The 20,155-nt window shown below is 32.7% G+C and overlaps 1 protein-coding gene across 6 annotated transcripts in view; it reads left to right on the top strand.

Moving 5' to 3' along the window:
• LOC134706887 (RNA-binding motif, single-stranded-interacting protein 1-like) overlaps positions 1-20,155 on the top strand; it is a 144,501-nt gene that overhangs the window by 30,803 nt on the left and 93,543 nt on the right. For 2 of the 6 annotated variants that reach the window (XM_063566235.1, XM_063566241.1), the window contains exon 1: positions 9,679-9,792. The exons of the other annotated variants lie outside the window; for them this stretch is intronic. In XM_063566235.1, coding sequence (XP_063422305.1) covers positions 9,694-9,792 — 99 coding nt within the window. In that variant the 5' untranslated portion in view covers positions 9,679-9,693. Of the gene's footprint in view, positions 1-9,678; positions 9,793-20,155 lie in introns of those variants that run through there. 6 annotated transcript variants of the gene reach the window in all.

The following is a 20,155-nucleotide window of genomic DNA, read 5'->3' on the forward strand; positions in this document are numbered from 1 at the left end:
ACAAGGTTTATGACCATAAAAGGAAGGTTGGTAATGATTTTGGGAGTTTTGGTCCCAACAGTTTAGGAATAAGGGGCCCAAAGGGTCAAAAATTAAACTTTGTTTGATTCCATCAAAATTGAATAATTGGGGTTCTTTGATATGCGGAATCTAACTGTGTATGTAGATTTTTAACTTTTGGTCCCGTTTTCAAATTGGTCTACATTAAGGTCCAAAGGGTCCAAAATTAAACTTCGTTTGATTTTGACAAAAAATTAATTGGTTGGGTTCTTTGATATGCTGAATCTAAAAATGTACTTAGATTCTTGATTATCGGCCCAGTTTTCAAGTTGGTCCGAATCGGGGTCCAAAATTAAACTTTGTTTGATTTCATCAAAAATTGAATAAATGGGGTTCTTTGATATGCCAAATCTAACTGTGTATGTAGATTCCTCATTTTTGGTCTTGTTTTTAAATTGGTCACATTAAAGTCCAAAGGGTCCAAAATTAAACTTAGTTTGATTTTAACAAAAATTGAAATCTTAGGGTTCTTTGATATGCTGAATCCAAACATGTACTTAGATTTTTGATTCTGGGCCCAGTTTTCAAGTTGGTCCAAATCAGGATCTAAAATTATTATATTAAGTTTTGTGCAATAGCAAGTCTTTTCAACTGCACAGTACTGCGCAATGGCAAGAAATATCTTATTGCAAAATATTGTGAAATAGCAATTTTGTTTTTAATTAGAGTTATCTTTCTTTGTCCAGAATAGTAAGCAGGAAATATCTAATTGTAAGAATTTTTTTTATTTGGAGTTATCTTTCTTTGTCCAGAATCAACTTAAATCTTTGTTATATATATACAATATACAATGTATATTCACTTTTTACTACCAACTGATAAATTAAAATAATCTTTACCATTCAGTGATAACAAGCAGTTTTTTTACATCTTAATATTTTATGATGTATTTAAATGAGTAGTAATTGTTGCAAACTCCATTAGAAATTTTAATTGAGATTAGTTTTGGAATAAGGGAAAGGGGGATGTGATTAAAAAAATTGGGTTCAATTTTCTCATTTGAAATTTCATAAATAAAAAGAAAATTTCTTCAAACATTTTTTTTAAGAGGAATAATATTCAACAGCATAGTGAATTGCTCTAAGAGAAAACAAAAATTTTAATTTCATTAGAACACATTCATTCTGTGTCAGAAACCTATGCTGTGTCAACTATTTAATCACAATCAAATTTAGAGCTGAATCCAGCTTGAATGTTGTGTCCATACTTGCCCCAACCGTTCAGGGTTCAACCTCTGCGGTCGTATAAAGCTACGCCCTGCGGAGCATCTGGTTAAATGTATGAAGAAGCAAATTAACAACATTAAAATAAATTTGAAGTTCACTTTAAAGGTTTTGTAGTACTAGGAGAACCATCTTGCACATTAAACCCTCATGGCCATTTTAAAATGTTGACAGATATGTAAACTTCCAAAACACTTTTCCCAGGGACTAGTTTACTGCAATGTAATATGTTAGTATAATGGTCCCATCATTTTCAGAAGCTGTTAAAAGGTTAACAATCTTTACTTAAAATGATTTTGAATTTTTACAAGGGTGATAAAACAGTCTGCATAAAAAAAAATATATATTAGGGTTTATGAGGTTCTTTTTTGAAATTTTTTACAGACAAGGGTCATACGGTATGTGGTAAATGTTGATGACTGGATTAAAAAATAACAGATATGATGTACTAATTTCCCTTTTTAGCTTATCTGATTCAAAGGGGTTTTATGGTGTAAACTATAATAGACAGATAAAAATTTGAAAAGCAAAAATGATCAGCAAGACAAGATTTACATATAACCCAATTTGTCAGTAAGCAGAAACTCCCTACTTATTTTTGATGATTTTGCATTGTTGGTCAGGTTGAATAAAGTACAAAACAGGCTAAAAGGATGGTTTCTTTGGGCAGCAAGATGGGAAGAAGTTGGCAAATTTGTTGAAGTTGAGCACAGGTTTTTATGGAATTATTTTAGGATTTTTTTCTGATTTTTTCATCTTAGGAACTTGGTAATTTTTCAACAATTTCTGAAAGTTTTGTGAAGTCAACTCGACCCAGATCCCACAAACTTCACAGGAAAATTCTACATATATTAAAGTTGTTCACCTGCTATAATGGCATTGTTTGAGTATTTATTTCTGATTGGAACTTGGTCAGTTTTCAAATATTTAAATGTCCCATATAGAGCATTCTCCATTTTTAACCCCTTTGTCTGCCTGCAGTTGTGATGGCGTCCACCATTCTTTGATGGCCTGGATGACCCTTCAAACTTTTTATACGACCGCAAATTTTGAAAAAAATTTCGTCGGATATTGCTATCACGTTGGCGTAGTATATTGCTATCACGTTGGCGTCGTCGTCGTCGTCGTCCGAATACTTTTAGTTTTCGCACTCTAACTTGAGTAAAAGTGAATAGAAATCTATGAAATTTTAACACAAGGTTTATGACCATAAAAGGAAGGTTGGTATTGATTTTGGGAGTTTTGCTCCCAACATTTTAGGAATTAGGGGCCAAAAAGGGCCCAAATAAGCATTTTCTTGGTTTTCGCACTATAACTTTAGTTTAAGTTAATGGAAATCTATGAAATTTTGACACAAGGTTTATGACCACAAAAGAAAGGTTGGGATTGATTTTGGTAGTTTTGGTTTCAATAGTGTAGGAATTAGGGGCCAAAAAAGGGCCCAAATAAGCATTATTCTTGGTTTTCGCACAATAACTTTAGTTTAAGTAAATAGAAAATAATGAAATTTAAACACAATGTTTATGACCACAAAAGGAAGGTTGGTATTGATTTTGGGAGTTTAGGTCCCAACAGTTTAGGAATTAGGGGCCCAAAGGGTCAAAAATTAAACTTTGTTTGATTTCATCAAAATTGAATAATTGGGGTTCTTTGATATGCGGAATCTAACTGTGTATGTAGATTTTTAACTTTTGGTCCCGTTTTCAAATTGGTCTACATTAAGGTCCAAAGGGTCCAAAATTAAACTTAGTTTGATTTTGACAAAAAATGAATCGGTTGGGTTCTTTGATACGTTGAATCTAAAAATGTACTTAGATTCTTGATTATTGGCCCAGTTTTCAAGTTGGTCCAAATCTGAGTCCAAAATTAAACTTTATTTGATTTCATCAAAAATTGAATAAATGGGGTTCTTTGATATGCCAAATCTAACTGTGTATGTAGATTCTTCATTTTTGGTCCCGTTTTCAAATTGGCCTACATTAAGGTCCAAAGGGTCCAAAATAAAACTAAGTTTGATTTTAACAAAAATTAAATTCTTGGGCCTCTTTGATATGCTGAATCTAACCATGTACTTAGATTTTTGATTATGGGCCCAGTTTTCAAGTTGGTCCAAATCAGGATCTAAAATTATTATATTAAGTATTGTGCAATAGCAAGTCTTTTCAATTGCACAGTATTGTGCAATGGCAAGAAATATATAATTTCATAATATTGTGAAATAGCAATTTTTTTTTTAATTAGAGTTATCTTTCTTTGTCCAGAATAGTAAGCAAGAAATATCTTATTGCAAGATTTTTTTTTAATTGGAGTTATCTTTCTTTGTCCAGAATCAACTTAAATCTTTGTTATATACAATATACAATGTATATTCACTTTTTACTACCAACTGATAAATTTAAATAATCTTTACCATTCAGTGATAACAAGCAGTTTTTTTACATCTTAATATTTGATGATGTATTTAAATGAGTAGTTATTGTTGCAAACTCCATTAGAATATTTTAATTGAGATTAGTTTTGGAATAAGGGAAAGGGGGATGTGATTAAAAAATTGGGTTCAATTTTTCTCATTTGAAATTTCATAAATACAGTCTTCAATATAAGCCCAAGAATTTGCATCAAAATGATGTTGAATAAAAAGTGAACTTATCTCCTGCACACAATATTTTCAAATTAAACTGTCACATCAATTATATTATGTTAGTTAACAGATGCCACATGGCTTCTTTCTCAATATATAGGTGACAATTGCAAGAAGAGATTAAAATAAATACAAAATACCAATCAAGAAATCGGTAGGTTTTTTTTCCTTGTATATGTGATTTAGATTTTTTTACAAATTTTTTTTTTCCAATAAATTGCAAGATTAAATTATTAAAAAAAAACATATTTAAAAATAATTGGGTTTTCAAATTAATCTAAAATGTCAGGATTAACAACATCAAGAATATTTCCAAAAAAAATTAATTAAACACCAAAAATTAAGAAAAAAGGGGGAGGGTCAACCCCACATGGGCCTGTGCATTTTCCTAAAGCTTTTAAAGTTTAACAAATTTGTGTTTTAAACATCTGTTTGTTGTAATAATATCAGTCGCCTTATCAGAATGAAATGACAGATTTATAGTCCTACTTAACCATTTTATAATTGAGAGAAGATATGAAATTTTCACTTTCTTGTGCATGGATGTTGGACTGAAATAAAAATAAAATTTCTTCAAACATTTTTTTGAGAGGATTAATATTCAACAGCATAGTGAATTGCTCTAAGAGAAAACAAAAAATTTAAGTTCATTAGAACACATTCATTCTGTGTCAGAAACCTATGCTGTGTCAACTATTAAATCACAATCCAAATTTAGAGCTGAATCCAGCTTGAATGTTGTGTCCATACTTGCCCCAACCGTTCAGGGTTCAACCTCTGCGGTCATATAAAGCTACGCCCTGCGGAGCATCTGGTTCAGAACTGCCTCAGCTGAACTTTTTAGACAGCAAAGACTTCAATCATACAATTTGATATGGTCCATAAACTCAGATGTGTGTTTATGCAAATATTGCAACTTTAATAACTTTAATGGCCGTTTTAGAGTTAGAGTTCAAAATCAAAAATGTGAAAAGCAACCAAACTCAGGTGGGGGGGGGGGGACTTTTTTTGGCCCCTACTGGTATGAGCTGTATGTATTAACTACATGTATTATCATAATAACATACATATGTGGTTCAGGAACACAGGGAGGAATACTTATTATGACCAAAAGAAATCTGGTCTGTAAATCTAGGTCACTGTTTTGTCAGAAATCTATAAAAATGGACATTTAGGAAGACTTGGTTTGCCAATGATAATTACCCAGCAAAACACTCAAGTCACATAAATACAAACAAACAAAAATTGATGAGCAAAAATAAGAAGATTAAAGCCATGAATTATATAGTTGAACTTGCAAATATAAATCTAGATAAAAGACGCCTATCTAAATCTTTAGATCTCCAGTTAGTGCTCCTCACTAAGTTATGCGTGCCTACTTTTAAGTTTTTTCAGTCTTTTTTTGCTTCCAATAATTTTGGTGGCGTCACTTTTTACTGTTCTAGAGTGAGTTGTGCCCCTTTACTAATGGAAAAATGCTAATTTTTTTATCCTCAAACAAATGTTAGGCCATAGTTATTATATTTTTAGTTTTACGAAATTTTTTGACAAAACCAATGGGTAGGAGGATGAAAAAAAAAAAACAAAAAAAAAACTGCTGCTGCTGATTTTTTTTTAATACCAACCGTCAATATCAATTATTTTTTTTTATTTCACCAGGAGATTTTCTACTAGTGTAACAACTATTTTTTTGTTCTTGACAAGGTTTGAATTGAAAATCAATGTGCAACAACTTACTAAATCACCAAGAGCATAAATTTAGATTCTTTCATGCAGTTATGAACTAAATTTTTTTTTGCATGAAAAACACTGGGTCGTAGGAGAAAAAAAATTAAAAATCAACATTTTTAATTTTATTTTTTTTCCTATTAGGCAAAAATTAGGGTAGGAGGGTTCGTAAAACTAGAAATAAAAAAACTACGGCCTTATCAAGGTTATATGCAATGCTTATTACCACAAAACACAGACCAAGTTTGAATTTTGGTGGCCTCACTTTTTCTGTGCTATAGTTATGCCCTTTACAAATGTCAAAATGCCGAATTTTTGTCCAGTGCATAACGCCTTGTTGGGAACATGGAAATACTGTGTGTCTGTATCTCCATCTGTCAGTCTCTCTGTCCGTCTTGTTAGCACTCTCATAGGTACGATTATTGCCAGATTTTTATAAAACTTGTGCAATAGGTTAATGTCAGCTATATCTTGGACAGTTTTTAATAAGGTGTACCATTGAATTTTTTTTAAAGAGTTATGCCCCTTGGAAATATTAAACTTATTAAAAATTACTTCGTTAGTAAGTACAATTTCAGGGGCCATCGATCCAACCATTTAAAAAAAAAGGGGGAGGGTGGCAGGTCTCAATTGTATGTCCTCATTCAAATGCATTGTTTGTCCAACCCTCTCCCTGGATCTGTTACTGAAACTTTATACCAATGCTTATTAACACTAAACTCAGACCAAGTACAAATTTGGGTAGTGTCACTTTTACCGTTCTTGAGTTATGTCCCTTAATAACATTATATGCAAGTTGGGGTACTTATGGACAGTTTGAAAAAAGTATAAGATAGAGTAAATTTATTTGATTGAGTTCCTATTCAAAGACTTCATTTGTGTGTTGTTATTCATTCCTTTTGAAACATCACATAATGTTTAATCATTTTCTGTTGCAAGGTTATTGGCATTTAAAAAAATTTGATAAAAGTGTCATAAAAATGTAAATGGCTGTTAAAGGTAATGAATAGCTATCTCTTTTATCTAGTTTAGGTGTATATATATTTATGTAGATGCTTCTTTCCATTTACAAATGTTTTATGAGCCAGAAAATTAAGTTCTATATTTTATGGCGTTCAGGTGATATCGAAAGTTATTTAGAAAACCACAGGTGAAAACTGGTTTGGATCCATCAAGCCATTGAAACTTTAAGTTATTTGTGTAACATAAATCCCAGTATTGAATCCCTGTTGTTTTCATATTATAAAAACAGGAGTGAAAAATATCTGAAATATGATCCCGTGGGTGTTCTAAGTAATTCATTTTTTCCCTGTCATCAGTAATTATGAAAAAATAGATTTCTTCACCATTTACTTATAATTTATTTTATGTATATTATAAACATGGCTGCTTGGATTTTAAACTTAATGCATTCAAATTTAGAAACATAAAATTTATGGGTAGAAATTCAATATCACTGAATTTGATATATAGACTTAATGTCTGTGTTTTTTTGAATTTGAAATTTGAATATTTATAGGTCAGTGAAAGGAAAATACTTGAACGATTTCTTCTTCTAGTCTGATAATCATTTCTTGATTAAGTTACTGAGATTATCGTTCATCCAAAAACTTTTGAAAATCAAGTAGTTTCATTTAACTAGCACCATTTGAAAATAGAGTTGCATTTTGCATGTTCAGTTTTACAAGTAGATTAAATGAACTGGTATTACTTTAGAGATTAAAAAAAAAGAAATGTAGAGAGTATCTACACATGCCAGTGTAACATCAACTTAACACCACTACAAACTACCAGAAGCATCTATTAGTCAACATACATCTTCAACAGTAGACAAGAGTCTCAACAATATCTCAAGCTTTAACAAACTGGTACTCAATGTGTAGAAAAGTTATTTAAACTTATCAGAGACTTTCAAAGATCCACATGTATTACCCAAAGAAAAAAACAATTGTGATAAAACAGAAAGATTTCTAATTTGTGAAAGGCATATGAACTTTCAAAAGGTTAATCTAGTTTTATTACTACAAATGTACTCCCTTTTGATGTCAATCAGTTGATTAACAAAAAGTACATGAAAGGATTAATCTATTCCTAATCCAATGTCTAATGAAGGCCATTTAAAAATGCACATGCAGCTGACATTTGGTTTAACAGGAGGAGTTTAATTATTGCATTTTCAGTTTCCTCTTATTCATAAAATATCACAATAAGGATCATGACAGTTTTGTGGTAAACAAAATAATTATTATAACAGATTTTTTTCTGTTTTATTACCTATAAAATTGGGATATTTGAGACTATCATTTAAAGAATCATTATTGTAGCTCATGAATATGAATATGGACATACAATTTTGGAAAAAAAAATTAATTGCCCATAGGAACAGATATCCATATTGAGAGATAAAAAAAAATATTTAATGGCTTCAGAGAATAATGGTGTTCAGACACCTCATTCAATATACAGAACTTGATATCTTGACTCAGTGCTGGGTCTTGGTTTAGTCCTTTTGTTCCACAATTTGACAAAGTACACAGTCCTTTTCTTTCTTTCTTTCTCGTTGTTACCCTATCCATATTTGATATATACAGGACTTTGAGAGTACCAGTGAGATAAGGATGGGTGTCAATGATATTTAGTATGCTTATATATTAGCATTTTATTATGTCTTCTCCATTGAGATTATTATGAACCTCCCAATCAGTCATGATCCATTGAATGTGAAACTGTTACATAGTTTACACCTTAAAAAGTTTTTAATTACCCCAGTATTTTTATTTAAAAGAATTTTTGACAATATATCTGAAATGGTGAGGAATAGAGTTGCCATTTGAACATCAGCCTCTGTTAAATTCTATTAAAATTACACTCGGACAAGATATTACTCTCTGTCAACAGTATTTTACATAGTAAAGTGTTTTAAAAAACTTTACACATTTGTTTGTATGAAGTGCCTCTACACAAACTGAAAATTGTGCAGAGAAAAAAACATTGTCACTATTAAGCATGTTTTATGTATACATTACATAGAAGTTACCAAAGTATTATTGGTAAATATTAATGTGTCCAATATTGGATTATAAAATTCAATTCATAAAAACTGTTAACCAATCAGATTGGCAGAATCATCTAATGTAATTGTCTTGTCTTGAGCAAAATTAAGGGCGCAAGACAGATGTGCTGTTTCAGTGTTTGCTATATATGTCAACAAAGGTTAAAAAAATAAATTTTTACTTATATGAGCAACATGACTGGTGCCACATGTGGAGCAAGATCTGCTAACCTTTCCAGAGAACCTGGTTTTTGATAAGGTTCCTGTTGCTCATTCTTGTTTTCTCTGTTTTGTTTTGTAGACCTGCCGTAGGGTTGCCTTTGATTGCTTACATTCAATTCATTTGAACTTTGCAAATACTTCATTAAGACTATCATCTAAGATTTTTCAATTGGTTGTGTGAATGTTCAAAATTAACTTTGAATGCCATTTTAAGACCGAAGGTTTTAAAACACATTAAATTTTAAATGTTTGAAAGTGCTAAGCCTAGTTAGCTTAAACAATCTTATGATACAGTGCACAGTCATGTAATCTGTGATTGGATTATGTGGAATTTTGAAGTTATTACAGTAACTCTGTATTAGTTTCTTCTGTGTTTCTTTTTATGAGCATGCACAAGCAAAAATCCAATTAAACACACATGTCAGGATGTCCCAACCTAACACAACATTAAAGTTACAACTGATAAATGATCAGCCTGCACAATAAATGCACAACCTGCACCTCATCAAAGTAGCTTCTTGTGTGCACCAGTAAGGAAGACATAATTAGCTTATGAACTTACTGCTTTAATGACCGGAAATCATTTAGTTTTTATTAAAACATTTTTTTATCTAAGTAAGTCATCTCTGTCTGTCGACCTATGTAGAATCGATATTGTTTTATCAGGACACCCCTATCTCTCACATAAAGATATACCTGTTGGAATTTACATTTTGATAAATACTGGGGATATGTAAACTTTTTATTTGTTAAAATTATTTTAAAAAATGTCGACAGCTGTTTCATCTTTACCCCAAATTCTACTTGCTTCGAATAATAATAGGTACCTTGCACAAAAGACCATAACCACACCTTTGACAGCTCAGGTAAGTTCATTGAGATTGTTATTGTTAGAATTGGGTATTTTATGGCTTAAATGGAGTATGAATTGAGTTTAATTATTGTATGTGTATGTATACCCCCAGATATTTACATCGTGTCATCAGGATTCAAGTATCCAAGTTTGGATTCAGTAATTAAATCTCCGTGTCAAATGAAATGCTACCATTAAAAAGAAAAACACAATAGATCTTATTTTCATTTATAGAATTTTAATTATGACAGGTATTGTACCTAGATTTATTGATGCATGTCTTCCCATATTACCTATGAAATAGTTTATTGAGTGGATTTTTTTTAACATTAAAATAAAATGCAGATAAAAACAAATGACTTACCACCACAGGTGAAAAATCATTTAGGAATAGATATTAAATCATATTTGGAAATTGACATTGGAATAAAAACTTCTATGAATCTTTTGGATACCTACATTCTTCTGATTACTACTTTAAGTAGACAACATCTCTTTGGTTGTGTCTTTGATACATTCCCCATTTCCATTCTAAATTTTATCAGTATCATTTTTGAATGGTATATATTGTAAATTTTTTTATTAAAGTACTATTTGATTTGCATATGTTGTTTTGCTGAGTGCCAAGGGCCACTGACAGGGACACCAACCCTGTGGTAGTTAAATATCATAAGATACCAATTTCTTATCCTACAACATTGTTATACTGCTCTGTGAGTGCCACCAGCCACTGTCAGGGACACCAACCATGTGGTAGTTAAAAGATACCAATTTCTAACTCTACACCATTGTTATGCTGCTCTTCTGTGTGCCACCAGCCACTGACAGGGACATCAATCCTGTGGTAGTAAAATACCAAAAGATACCAATTTCTAACCTGACAACATTGCTATGTTGCTCCACTGAGTGTCACCAGCCATTGTCAGAGACATCAACCCTGTGGTAGTTAAGCACCATAAAATACCAATTTCTAACCCCACAACATTGTTATGCTGCTCTGCTGAGTGCCACCAGCCACTGTCAGAGACATCAACCCTGTGGTAGTTAAGCACCATAAAATACCAATTTCTAACCCCACAACATTGTTATGCTGCTCTGCTGAGTGCCACCAGCCACTGTCAGGGACATCAACCCTGTGGTAGTTAAGCACCATAAGATACCAATCTCTAACCCCACAACATTGTTATGCTGCTCTGCTGAGTGCCAATGTCCACCAGCACCAATGCTGTGGTAGTTACATACCATGCTATAACAATTTCTAACCCACAACATTTTAATGCTGCTCTGCTGAGTGCCAATGTCCACCAGCACCAATGCTGTGGTAGTTACATACATGCTATAACAATTTCTAACCCACAACATTTTAATGCTGCTCTGCTGAGTGCCAATGTCCATCAGCACCAATGCTGTGGTAGTTACATACATGCTATAACAATTTCTAACCCACAACATTGTTATGCTGCTCTGCTGAGTGCCAATGTCCGCCAGCACCAATGCTGTGGTAGTTACATACCATGCTATAACAATTTCTAACCCCACAACATTTTAATGCTGCTCTGCTGAGTGCCAATGTCCACCAGCACCAATGCTGTGGTAGTTACATACATGCTATAACAATTTCTAACCCACAACATTTTAATGTTGCTCTGCTGAGTGCCAATGTCCACCAGCACAAATGCTGTGGTAGTTACATACCATGCTATAACAATTTCTAACCCCACAACAATTTAATGCTGCTCTACTGAGTGCCAATGTCCACCAGCACCAATGATATGATAGTTACATTCATGCTATAACAATTTCTAACCCCACAACATTGTTATATTGCTCTGCTGAGTGCCAATGTCCACCAGCACCAATGCTGTGGTAGTTACATACCATGCTATAACAATTTCTAACCCCACAACATTTTAATGCTGCTCTGCTGAGTGCCAATGTCCACCAGCACCAATGATATGGTAGTTACATTCATGCTATAACAATTTTTAACCCCACAACATTGTTATGCTGCTCTGCTGAGTGCCAATGTCCGCCAGCACCAATGCTGTGGTAGTTACATACCATGCTATAACAATTTCTAACCCACAACATTTTAATGCTGCTCTGCTGAGTGCCAATGTCCACCAGCACCAATGCTGTGGTAGTTACATACATGCTATAACAATTTCTAACCCACAACATTTTAATGCTGCTCTGCTGAGTGCCAATGTCCATCAGCACCAATGCTGTGGTAGTTACATACATGCTATAACAATTTCTAACCCACAACATTGTTATGCTGCTCTGCTGAGTGCCAATGTCCGCCAGCACCAATGCTGTGGTAGTTACATACCATGCTATAACAATTTCTAACCCCACAACATTTTAATGCTGCTCTGCTGAGTGCCAATGTCCACCAGCACCAATGCTGTGGTAGTTACATACATGCTATAACAATTTCTAACCCACAACATTTTAATGTTGCTCTGCTGAGTGCCAATGTCCACCAGCACAAATGCTGTGGTAGTTACATACCATGCTATAACAATTTCTAACCCCACAACAATTTAATGCTGCTCTACTGAGTGCCAATGTCCACCAGCACCAATGATATGATAGTTACATTCATGCTATAACAATTTCTAACCCCACAACATTGTTATATTGCTCTGCTGAGTGCCAATGTCCACCAGCACCAATGCTGTGGTAGTTACATACCATGCTATAACAATTTCTAACCCCACAACATTTTAATGCTGCTCTGCTGAGTGCCAATGTCCACCAGCACCAATGATATGGTAGTTACATTCATGCTATAACAATTTTTAACCCCACAACATTGTTATGCTGCTCTGCTGAGTGCCAATGTCCGCCAGCACCAATGCTGTGGTAGTTACATACCATGCTATAACAATTTCTAACCCCACAACATTTTAATGCTGCTCTACTGAGTGCCAATGTCCACCAGCACCAATGCTGTAGTAGTTACATACCATGCTATAACAATTTCTAACCTCACAACATTGTTATGCTGGTAACGCTGTGTGCCCAGTTCCACTGGAAGGAATAACAACCCTGTGGTAGTTTAATACCATAAAATACCAATGTTCTAACCCCAAAACATTGTTATGCTGATACCACTAAAGGGTCCAGGTCCACTGTAAGAGATAACAACTATTTGTTAGTGAAAGAACATATCATACCAACAGTACATGTATTTGTTTATAGAAAATGCTGAAAATTTGAATCTTTAAAATATGAAACATTTTGGATCAAAACCCTTTATGGGTAATGAAAGTAATGAAAGCTAATGTCTATTTAATGGAGTTCAAAGCCACTTTCTTTGCAATTGAACAATTTCATGGCAGTGAGTTTTATTGGGAGAGGAAATCATAGAACGTGACGGGGTTTCCACAAATATCTCACATCAAATTAAGTAGCCTGGTACAGATACTTTGATAATTGCCTAGTAAGGGTTTTGAACACCTTCTTAAACATATTTAACAAGAATGGTCTTACAACTACTTACAAATATGAAAGACCACAAAGCATGAGGAATTGTTAGTGTACTTGATAACGTATTACATAATGGTTTTATTCACTTTTTTTCACCACTTGATTGAATGTAAAAGGCTTTGCTTATGTATAATTGTCATATACTGGTGAGGTACCTCTAATGAATTACAGCTGTATTTCCTAACGCAAACTGAGTGAAAAGTTGTATCACAGATTTATAGGTAATAGTGGCACTGTTCTAGACTATAATAATGAAATTTGTATCGTATAACTATTAACAAGGAATTAACAAGGAATTGTACTTACAATTCCTTGCTATTAACCATATGCAAGGCTGTTTTATCAAGTCTTTTTAGCTCACCTGACACAAGCATTGTCTCCTTTGAACCTAAGGAGTCAAGTCTTTTTAGCTCACCTGACACAAACATTGTCTTTTTAGCTCACCTGACACAAACATTGTCTTTTTAGCTCACCTGACACAAACATTGTCTTGTTAGCTCACCTGACACAAACATAGTCTCCTTTGAACCTAAGGAGTCATATTTTAGCAAACTAGACCACAATCATCATGTGGGTATGTGGTTTTAAAAAATATTTATTGAATTTTATTTTAGTCTAGGATGTCGAAATTTTAAAAATCACAGTCTTCAACTTCGTACTTTATTTGGCCTTTTTAACTTTTTGGGATTCGAGTGTCACTGATGAGTCTTTTGTAGACGAAACACGAGTCTGGCGTATATACAAAATTTAGTCCTGGTATCTATGATGGGTTCAAAATTACATAAATCAGTCAAAAAGCCACCTGAACATGCACCCAAAAGAAAGGCCTTTCTGTACTACTACAAGGAAGACTAGCCAGGATAGTTTAAGTGTAGTTTCTGTCTCTGACTTGGCATAAATTATTTCATTAAAGAAATAGAATTGAAATGTAATTTAAGATCAAAGATAATATTTCTGTCTTTATAAAGCTTGAAATTGTATACATTACGGATCAGTAGGTACCTTAGGGAGTTGATCTTTAATTAACCTGTTTTAAACAAATTGTAACAAGGCCTACTTATATCACTGTCCCTATCTGTGTAGTAAATAGGCTATAGATAATTAACTTGTTTTGTAAATGTGAAAAGGGTTTAATTACTAAAACTTGCTTAAACTGTTGTTTTTTGTCTGATGACTGTATTGCTAAAGATACCTGTCAATGACTTCCTAATACTCCTAATTTATTATCAAGGTCTTGGTGTAAATATAGAGCTGATCGAGTTCATGCTTTGATGACTGTTGAAATATAGCATTGATGTAATTATGTAATTATGCTAAAGTTGCATACTTAATTAAAAAGGAGTTCCCATTAAATTGGACTATAGATAGTAAAGCATTATACAATGTATGACCACAGCATGATGACAAGTAAATAAATGATGTAGTTTAAAGCATGTGTTGGCACAATATTGGTCTTTAAACTAAATGCTTACTATTGTGATGGACAAAATAAATTGCATTATATAATATAGTACTAAACAATAAACAACAATATTGTTAAAATGTTCAAACATGATTTTGATATATTCTCAGCTTTTATCTGAGTGATTTGTTAGATGCCAAACTGCTATATCAATGCTAGCCTTTGTTTTGTGGCACGGAACATTAATTGTCAACTGAAGAAACTTTGTCAGCAGGCAAACAGCAAAAACTCACAAAGACTACAATGATACCTCCTATTTATTGCAGTTGTATATAAATTAGATATGAGAATATGCAATCAAAATAATCAAAAGATCTGTTACTATAATATCTACAGGTTCTGTTATTCTTTGATGGAATGATATAGGTGTACTACTGAGGGTAAATGAACATTGATAAAATATATCAGCACAGAAGCAGCAGCTGTCAGATTTATGAATGGAAGATGATCTAAACAGATATTTTTGTCATGGGAAATGTATTTATAAACTTATCTACTGATTATCTGAGGGTTATAATGAAATATTTCAGCACAATTGAAACAAAATTATGCTGTAATTGATTGTAAACTTAAATATTTTTTGAGTGAAGATAAGGACTTGTACACTACACTTAATCTCTTTGCTATGCTTTATTCACAGAGTATTGTGATTTTAAATATTTGAATTGTATCAAGTTTTCATAGTCAGTTTCTCGAATATTGCAAATGGTTGAGACTTGAAGTTTCTCCGACAATGAAAGCTTCACTAAGAGTGATTGCTGGTCTGAACTTTTAACAATGAATAAAAGGGTGCAAGGAAAAAGAGACATAATGGAAAGACATGACCTTGACCTCATTTGAAAGTAAGAGTGAGGCTCATCCAGTGTTTGTCCTGTTTCATAGTGTTCAGGTGCAAATCAGGGATTTTAAAAGGGGCCTCTTTCAAGTCATCGTTAGGAATGACATTTTTTTAAAGGTTCATGCATTGATCATATAAGAAACGAACACAGCTTCCTATATCTATAAAGGGTGGGGACCCCTGCCCCTCCCCTAATTCAAATCTGACATTTCTTACATGTGTTTATATGTATATTGTTTTTAATCCTGCAATATAATAATGCTGCTTAAATGTTGAATTTTTTAAATTTGCAGACTTTCTTTAAATACACTGACTGGGAAGATGACACCAAATTTTACTGAGAAGTAAAATGATAATTTCAAATTAACAAGTCAAGAACAAAAGTAGGATTTCAGGAGACTATATTTATGTGTTATATGTAAATCACTTTTTGTACACCTGTATTTGTATAGTAGAATAGTCGATCGCTGGATAAAAAAAACACTTGAGTTACTTTCATGTTGAGTTTTGAAATTTTTATCTTAGAGATTTTAAGTTTGAGAATGAATTTGCTTTCAAGATTACAGTTAGATTTTTTAGGTTTTAAAACATCTAGAATAATCTAAACTTACTTTGGCATTTTGAGAGTAGAAAATCATTTAGTTGGCAATTCTCTCTTACTTAACATGATCCCTTGAAATCAGTTAGAAATGCACTGTATCTTAGAAACTTAGAAAACAGTGGATCATTTGATTCTGCATGCGTTGCTTGTCTGGTTATAAAGTTGTGGGACTTGTGTCCAATGTTACAAATAGGTCAACATGACACTTGAGTTAATTTGAATTTGAGGTTTAAAGTGTATATCTCAAGTATTATATTATAGTTTGTAGATATAAATGGAAACTCATACATTTGCACTTAAGACAGTAGACACACAATCGATTGTTTTTTTCTTTCCTCCTTTTGGTCCCAAAACAGAATTAAGGTATTAATGTACCCCAGAATTTTCCTTCTACTTGATTTTCTGTATTTTAAAGCACCATCCCATCCACCAGAAACCAGTACTTTTTATATGCAATTAAAGGTATGTTGTTTTTTTGTGTGCATAATACATGCTAAGGTTTTGAATTGACATCAGTGAGGGTAAATTTATTTAAACTTGAGACAAAAGAGCTGTGAATGATTGAAATTGATGAATTTAGCATAGAAAGCAATAGGAATTATTAGTATGCCTCGATCTGCCTCATAAAATGTGATAAAATTTGATTTGAAGTCATACTGCAAGGCTCATGGCTTACGTTGTTTCACTTGTAAGATTTTTGTGAAAAGAGTCATTGATCAAAATGAAAAAAAGATAAGCAACAAGAGGATTATTCTTGATTCTCACTGAGTCTCCATTAAAACCAAACTTTTTTGTTACTTTTTGAACATTTATCTCAAAGATAGAGTAAATGCACTTTTAATACATATGTTCTAAAAATTTTGAATGATATGCTTTTATGAGTTACCATAACCCACCCTTATTTTAACACCTTGTTTTTGTCAATGCCCTTTTTGACTTCATAACGACTTGATTATACCAAGACAGCTGTGAATTCCTCATAACATTCCATTGGAAGGTAAAAAATTGTCAATTGACCCTTTAAGGAGTTATTGCCCTTTAAAGACTTTTTTCACAATTTGTTCATCATGTTGACTTACTTTAAAAAATCTTCTCCTTTGAAACTGCTGTATCAATTTCAGCTAAACTTAGGCTAAATGAGTTTCAGAGTATCTAGTATAAATTTTATTTCCTTGTATGTAAAGAAACATAGCTCCTATTGCTAAAATAGAACATAGGAGAAAATGATTTTTTTTTGCTTTTGAAGAAAATAGGACGATCCAAAGAACATTTAAATAAATTGAAAAGCCAAAATAATCATTGATTAGAGATTTAACCAAAAGAATTAAGGTGAGCGATTCAGGCTCTTGAGAGCCTCTTGTTATTTTGGCACTCTGACAAAAAGTTTTTCCCAACCATAATTAATTGAAACTCATACACAATGCTATAAACCAAAACTTGCAGTTTGAATTTGGACTGAAAGTCACTTTCCATTCTTGATTTTTTTTTTATTTTATACATTGCTTTTACCACAACAACATGCAGATAAGAGTTCAAATTAAGGCGGTAAGTCATTTACTGTTCTGGAGTTATTCCCCTTTTAATCTTTGAAAATTGCATGCATTCTAGTTGTGGAACCGTAGAGCTACAGTTCTGCAGCATGGGGAATTCATATACTCAGACACATTTTTCTTTAATCTATATTTAAATATAATATTCCAATAACTTTTTTACTTTTTTTTGTGACCCTCAGGAAAAGTATTAATGAAAGCTTTTATGAAAGCTGATAGTTTTGATACAGACATTGCAGCACAATTGTGTTATAACGATTGTGATGTATTTCAATGAGTAAACTGAATGGAGATTTTGTTTTAAAGTTAGGGAGATAGAATGCCAACAACAATAAAACAAAACTAAAATAACTTTATAACAATAAAACTATTCCTGTTCATATGTTAAACTTATTTTATTTCTTACACACAATATAGTTGATCCATCATGAGCCCCATTTTAATTAGTAATTGAGACTATTATAATCTGCAGAGAGAGAAATAATTTGACATGGAATCTTATAAATCTGTCATTCATTTGGCTGTTGGCTAGTGGTCATCTCAGGACCATGATCAGATTAAAAGGTTAACTAAGGACAAAACTGATAGATCCAGTTTCCAAATGAATGGTAATAAAGTTCAGTGTTATATGAAATATTAATAGTCATTTGCCATTCAGTTTTAGTAATAATCATTGTTTATTAATTTCAACCTTTGAACTTTTTAGATTGTTTATGAGGTAATACATAGAAAAATGTTAATGAGAATTACTTGGTACTACCATTGCACATTGCAGTTGTGTCAGGTTCAGAGTGTTTTAATAACCTAGAGTGATAGAAAGGATACTTGATTGTCCCCCATCAGTGAATGTATAATAACTAAGGGTCTGCAAGGTCAAAGTCACATGCATACATCATCTTTACATGCATAACATAATCCATATCAGAAAGCCCTGAAGGATAAAGAGTAAAAAAAATATATGCTATCATGTCGTTGTCCGAAGACACATTTAGATTCCGGACCATCATTTTAGTTTTAGTGAATGGATCTTTATAAATTTTTACCTGAAGATGTAGATTCAATACAACTAAAGGAAGGTTGGGATTAATTTTGGGGGTTATGGTCCCAATGGTTTTGGAATTAGGGGCCAAAAAGGGGCCCAAAATAAGCATTTTTTGTAGTTTTCAAACAAATAACTTGTGTTTTAGTGTATGAATCACACAAGTTTCCAGTTTGTATTGATTTTGGGGGTTATTGTCCCAATAGTTAAGGAATTAGGGGCCAAAAAGGAGCCCAAAAATAAGCATTTTTGTAGTTTTAAAGCAATTGCTTGTATTTAAGAGTATGAATCTCTCTGAAATGATACCACAAATTTCCAAACAATGAAGGGATAACAAGTATTGACTTGGGGGGGGGGGGGGGGGTTGGGGGGGGTTATGACTCAAAATGTTTTGGAATTAGGGGAAAAAAAGGGTAAAAATCTGGTTTTTCTGGTCAATGGACAACCCATTTAGATAATTTAAAAGCAGTGTAAGGGAGGAAATTCAAGAACATTTAACACACAATGTAGGGTATGTTCAGATTTACCTCTCTTACACGTCTCTTACACGTCTTGTAAAGTATGTAAAAAAAATGTCAGGTTTTTTGACTAATTGCAAAAAAAGGGGGTGGTAGTAGTTTTCATTTTTTTCCCAAATTTCAAATTCAAATTTTGGAAAGTTTGAAGGATAAATCTTTAATTGCACTGTATTGTGCAATAGATTTGTAAGATATTGACATTTGCTTTATGTCAGAAGTCCATAGTATGTCAAAAATTTGATCACAATTGAAATTCAGAGCTGTATCAAGCTTGAATGTAACTTGTCCATACTTGCCCCAACTATTCAGGGTTCGACCTCTGCGGTTGTATTGAGCTGCGCCCTGCATAGCACCTGGTTCAGTATTTTCTTGAGATTGATAGAAATGTAGAAAAAGGACATTTTCACCCTTTTGATATAAACAAGGCTGCTTTTCAATAATTCCGAAAATCTTTTCTGATTAAAAAGCTGTGTTTTAAGTTGTAAAAAATTACATTATGATTTTTTTAAATATTGTTGAGGATGGTGACACAAAATAGAAATTGTCACAACTTTTTTTCTGCAGGTGGAACAAGAACTAGGTTATTGGTCCTTTGGTTCAGCAGAAGGTGTTTGCACTGAGTAATTTTTATTGAAGAAGTAACCTTCTCTGAACCATTTAATTTAGTAGTAATCGGTTAACAGCAGGAATACACACAAAATCATCTTTAATATAATAAACCAGATAATTTTCTCAAGAATTATTCCATTTCCTGTTTATAACATTTATGAGGAATGGAAAATTGATAAATAATTTGAGCATGTGCTGTAGCTTATCTTCCATTATCATTATGGTACCAGAGCAGTGTTGTTTTGTAGGAAGAGGAGCAAGATA

This window comes from Mytilus trossulus, chromosome 2 (assembly GCF_036588685.1).
Source record: "Mytilus trossulus isolate FHL-02 chromosome 2, PNRI_Mtr1.1.1.hap1, whole genome shotgun sequence".
Classification (NCBI taxonomy): Eukaryota; Metazoa; Mollusca; class Bivalvia; order Mytilida; family Mytilidae; genus Mytilus; species Mytilus trossulus.